The sequence below is a fragment of the Solanum stenotomum genome, chromosome 5 (assembly GCF_019186545.1).
Source record: "Solanum stenotomum isolate F172 chromosome 5, ASM1918654v1, whole genome shotgun sequence".
Classification (NCBI taxonomy): Eukaryota; Viridiplantae; Streptophyta; class Magnoliopsida; order Solanales; family Solanaceae; genus Solanum; species Solanum stenotomum.
Window position 1 is genome coordinate 370,942 of NC_064286.1, and position 5,919 is coordinate 376,860.

The window sequence follows — 5,919 nt, forward strand, 5'->3', positions numbered from 1 at the left end:
GGGGGGTTTGGGGGCTGTTGGGGATAGGGCTATGGGATTCAGGCCCAAGTTTAAAGGCCCAAATTGAAGCTTGTTGTTAAAGATTTATTTATGCACATTTTGTAGTATGGCCGAATAGTAGTTAGAATAAGGGACAAGTACACAAAATAGCCAATTTGAGGATTAGAGTTTTAAGGCATAGTTAAATATATTAACTTATTTAAAATCAACTTTAGGCTTAGAAGTTGAAAATATATGTGTCTAAATTACTAACTTCAGACGCATATATACTCATCCCCTTTGATATACATCGTTCGCACAAACAAATTTATTGCTTACAATATATGTAGTTTATATGAAATATTCCATCTGAAGTCCATTGTATATAAGACGTTTGGATATTTTTGAGTTACTTGACTTGATAAGTTTTCATCCGAAATTAAAATGTTCTAGACAATAGAACAAACAAATTTCAAACAAAATAGAATTTAAGTTAGGTACATTAACAATACAAAGATTTTCTCTTGTAGTAAACTTTAACATGTAAGATTGCAAGATTTACCTACAATTATTACTAAATTATCAAGAAATTTTACATGCAATTGTCTATTATATAAATTTATCTTCTCACACCATCGATACATAGAAATCAAATCATTTTTTTACAATATAAGTTAAATCTAAACTTTCCCAAATAAAATTGCACACTTCTTTGGTTAATCAATCAAGGAGTCTTATCTCTTTGTTGGTCAAACTAAAAAAGATAAAAAAGTATTCTTTTCAAATAAAATAAAAAACCGCGTGGGTTTCATATCATCATTTCATGTGACCACAACTCAACCTAAAAGAACAAACAACCAAAAGGATATTTTTTTTTTCAATCTCAATTTATCTTCATTATTTTTTTAATCTAATTATAAAAAATATTAACTTATATATTTAATATACTTCTTAATTTCAATATTTCATATGACATCTTAAAAAAAATCACGAGTTTAAAAATATTTTGATACATAAGATTGATAGAATAGCGATTACAATTTTTTTCTACTCATGATTCGACAGAACCTATTAGCTAGTAATTTTTGTACAAACCTTTGTAATTGTCTTTGAAAATAATAATTAATTTATCTAAAAAAATAATTATATTCAGAACTCATAAATTTAAAATTGGGCTTCGAGTTCTGAAAAGAAGAAAAGTCTTATGAAAACCCTAGAATACATGATCATATTTCTTATCCAATCATTTCCACTATACTCTAAAATTCCCACCCCAAAAAAGCTCTCTCTTTAGAAGACAAACACAAACCCCTCAACATGCAACAACAACAAGACTTTCAAGAAAACTTGGAATCTTGCAATTATTTCTCCAAAAATAAATCATCATCAAGTGATAATAATATGATGGGAGATTATTATGGTTTTGATATTGAAGCTATTAAAAGTTTTTGTAGCTCTTCCCCATTTTACCCTCATCATCATCCTGTGGAAATTCAAGAAACTATAAAGAGTAATAATAATAATAATAGTCCAGAAGCTAGAGCTAAGAATCATAAAGAAGCTGAAAGAAGAAGAAGAGAAAGGATTAATTCTCATCTTCATAGCCTCAGAACCCTACTTTCTTGCAATTCTAAGGTAATTTCTTGTCGCTATGAAATTCATCGTTAATCTGTTGTTAAATTATCTTGTATGTATATATGTAACAAGATTATTTGATACTTAATTCATACTAATTGATTATTGAATAGAATTAATTAACAACTAGATTTCTCTGCTTAACCACATAATTATTAAGTTGTGCCCATTGTTAATTTTTATTCTTAATGTGTATTTCCTATTCTTTTTTTATTACTGTACTAAATTTGGTGGAAGATTGAATGAAACATGATTTCTTTTTTAAAAAAAATCAGAAAAAGTAAATAAATTTATCTAGTTATATATTTGATATATTTCAATTAATAATTTCAAAAAAAAAAAAAAACTGCTTGTTTTAGCTTCATTTTATTTATTTTTTGGGGCAATAATTTTTATGCTAAAGAAATTACTACATGTTATAAGTAAGTTTATTCCTTTACAATAGTTTCCTTCGATTCTATACATTTAATTTAATTTCGAATTAAGTCTACATCTCAAGATTTGTGGTTATTATGAAGAAGAATAAAAGCATGATTATATTTGTTTTCTTATTCTTCTTTTTATTTAAAATTTTTTATATTCGAGATTCTTATTTACTACTCCCTCCGTCCACTATTAATTGTCATACTTTTCATTTTTAGAGTCAAACATTAAAAATTTTGACTAACATTTTAGGATATATTTTTTCATCATATTGATATGTAAAAAATTGCAATGTATAATACTTTTCGTATAGTTTTTGAATATCCAAATTTTTTGTTTAAAAAATCGAATTAATGTAATCTAATTTAACTTTGAAAATAAGTCAAATTGACTTTCGAAAAGCGCAACATGACAAATAAAAGTGGACAGAGGGAGTAGAAAACACTGAAAAAGAATATTCAAACTTCCTTCTAGGTCTGAAGTACATAAATTAGATATATTGGGAAAGTAGTTTCACTTTTTCCACCAAAAAACAATAAAATGGCATTTCTCTTTTGTTCTTATTTTCTTTCTTTTTGAATGACTTTTTTGTTTTGCTCTGACTATCAGTATAATGAATTTTTATATGATCGATATATAACTTAATTTGTTATAACATATTATTACCCTTTCAATAAAATCATTTGTGATTATTTCCTTTTACATCGTCCTTATCGATGTATATAACTTAAACTCATTTTTTTTCTTCATTTTACAGTTAGATAAAGCTTCATTACTAGCCAAAGTTGTTCAACGTGTGAGGGAACTCAAAGAACAAACTTCACAAATTATGCAAAGTGAAACAAACTTATTATTCCCTTCAGAAACTGATGAAATCAGTGTGTTATCATCAAATGATTGTTTAGCTGATGGAAGATTACTCATTAAGGCCTCTCTTTGTTGTGAGGATCGATTTGATCTCATCCCTGACCTAATCGAAACCCTAAAATCACTCGGATTAAGTCCTATAAGAGCGGAAATGGTCACGTTAGGAGGGAGAATTCGTAATGTGATTGTATTAGCTGTTGATCATAAGAGTAATAATAACAATACTGATGATGATGAATCGTCGTTGTTGTTCTTGAGAGATGCTTTGAGGTCTATAGTTCAACGTTCGAGTTATGGTACTGGTGAACGAGGTAAAAGACGAAGAGTATTAGGTCAAGGAACAAGAAATTACTAGGGTATATATGTATAACTTTTCCATGCATGCTTTGTTGAAATATTGGAGCTTTGGAGCAACTTTAAATTGTACCTTCTTTAATTGTGGGAATTATAAGTTACCAGTTCGATCTGTGAAATCAGTAATGAGGTACTAGTGGAAGGTCCAAAAGACCAAGAGTAGTAAAGTTATTAAATCAGTCATTGATACTTTTGTGTGAACGTGACATGATTTGTGTTTGCTTGTAATAGTAACTAGTTAGGGTTTTGTTCAATAACAAATAATGTAAGTAATCGTTTCACTTAATATAACTATGATTGATGATCTGCAAGGAGATAATTAAATCTTGCCATTTGTTATATGTTTCATTGTTGAAAAGTTTGTTATGTACATTCAAATCATGTGTGAGATTATATAATTCATTTATTTCAATGATTATGATATGATCCCATCCTTACTGAAAAACTAAAGATTATAATACACTAATGGTGTGGAAATTGTTTACACTAACCATATATAAAACGTAAACTCTTTTAACTTATCAAATCTCCATCAATTACAAAGGACTTTTTTAATCCCAATCAACTCGATATGTTAAAGCGCTCTAATGGACGTGTAAGAATCGTCTTATTTAAAAGCTTAAATTTTTAAAAATATCACAAATGTAAGTCTGAATTATTTTTTATATTGGAAAAATCTTTTTGGCTAGAAAATTTGGCCAGTATTTGGTCAGAATGATATTTTATCTATGTTATTTTACCTTTTAAAATATTTTTATCCTTTTAACCTTAATACATTTTAACTAAAAAATGAAAAAAAACATCAATTTATTTTAAAATAAAAAAAATATTATAGTTTCTTTTAATTTTCTGTCCAAATTCTGACTAAATTTTCTGGTCATTTAGCACTTTTCTTTTATATTTTTGTTAAATTTTTGAAGTAGCAAATGTTAAAGAATCTAGGTAGACAGCATGCGATTTTAGTTCCCACACAGAAGCTCACGAGAACAAACATTCTTTTGGGAATCAATGTTAGATTCTTAAACAGTGAAAAACATTTTTGTTGGCAAAAAACTATACAACAATTAATAATACAGTTTAATCACGATTATTTTAAATTTTTTTAGAAAAACAAATAAATTTAAAATTTTATTTTTTAAAATCACGATTAATAATTTAAGACGAGAAAGTTAAAAAAAAAAAACATTATGAGTTATTGAAAACAGTAAGTTTTGTTTGTAGGGGCGCATTGTGTAGTGCCGGCTGAGGCGTGCTGCTTGTCGGCCCACTTTTACTGTGAAAAGACAATTATTACTTACGTTGTTTTGAATGAATGAATGTCTCCTAATTCTCCATTCTTTTTTCTGACACCTTCTCAATGCGTGCTACTTTCTGTTTCCTATACATCTACTCACTTACTTGTTTGGTATTCGATATTCATATCAAATTTCGATGATAATATGTCAATATTCGATATTCATATTAGATTTCGATAATTTAGTATGCATGTTAATTAGGAGATGTGTTTTTGATGTATTTTTTGTTTTAGTTTATCTGTCTGATTTTGACTTGATATAAGGTTTAAGAAATTGATTTTTTTTTTTTGAGATATTTCAATGAATATTATGAGCACATATGAGATATGTCACTACAAAAAATATTGTTCAAAAGCATTAGTTGTTTCGTACGTATACTGAAGTGCAAAAAGTTATTTTCACATGTTTCTAAAACAAATAAGCTCTTTTCGAGTCAAAGAATTATGATCTAGTGGTATCGATGAGAGTAATTTCAATTCGCTCTATCCCACTACCTCCAACTTTATTAAAAATATCAAAAGACAACATGATTTTCACTAATTTAAAAGGGGAAAAGGGAAAAGAAAAGCTTACTAGCAATATCAAAAGAGTTTATGTTGTTGCAGTCTAAATGGGAAGGCCCATTTCCTTATTTGTATATATCAATAGGTCCAAACTTCTCTATAACCAATGGGTCCACATTGATGAAATTGGGCCTATAAAATCTTACTCAAGTGGATCTTCTTACACCCACCCATTGGTGACAAGTTCTAATTTTGATGCTTGTGATTTTTGATTAAGTATATTTAACTTTTAATCGATAGATGTGTATTTTTTATCCCTCGAATTGTGAATTAGAACAAATTTAACGAATTATTAAATGCTAAGCCATTTTCTTATCGACGATGTATCATTTTAAATTTGCATTGTTACACCATTATTTAAGGAAGATATCACGTATTTCCAACATAAAGATAAAAAAAAAAAAAAGATACAAATTTTAATTAATTGAAAATTACATGTATCAAAACTTATATTACAAGGATTAAAATCAAAATTCATCGATGAAATCGAGAGAGTATAAAGAAGCCCAATGGAAGCCCATTGGGTTGAAGTTAGCCGTACACTGAACAAACAAGCCCAACCAAAAATAGAAAAACAGAACCATTATTAATGTGAATTGGGACTCAACAATTTCTCACTTGATTCTTTTTGAAACATTATAGTCGGTTTGGTGAAACTTCAAAAAATAACTTCATTTTAAAAAGTATTTTTTGTCAAGTTCTTTGAGAAAGTACACTTGAAAAATTACAATTTATGTCTGCCTAATTAATTTAAAATAGAGTTGTACTCACAAAAATTAATTAATAATATCTCTTTTTCCTCA

The 5,919-nt window shown here is 27.7% G+C and overlaps 1 protein-coding gene across 1 annotated transcript; it reads left to right on the top strand.

Moving 5' to 3' along the window:
* Window positions 1-1,213: 1,213 nt before the first annotated feature.
* On the top strand, window positions 1,214-3,596 carry LOC125866274 (transcription factor bHLH106-like). Its single transcript, XM_049546612.1, has 2 exons — window positions 1,214-1,614; window positions 2,795-3,596. The coding sequence occupies exons 1-2, from the start codon at window positions 1,297-1,299 to the stop codon at window positions 3,257-3,259; spliced, it is 783 nt and encodes a 260-aa protein (XP_049402569.1). The 5' UTR covers window positions 1,214-1,296; the 3' UTR covers window positions 3,260-3,596.
* Window positions 3,597-5,919: the final 2,323 nt, after the last annotated feature.

Coding starts and splice junctions, on each gene's coding strand:
- LOC125866274 (XM_049546612.1), top strand. CDS start 1,297: ATGCAACAACAACAAGACTTTCAAGAAAACTTGGAATCTTGCAATTAT. Junction 1,615..2,794: donor TACTTTCTTGCAATTCTAAG/GTAATTTCTTGT, acceptor TTCATTTTACAG/TTAGATAAAGCTTCATTACT.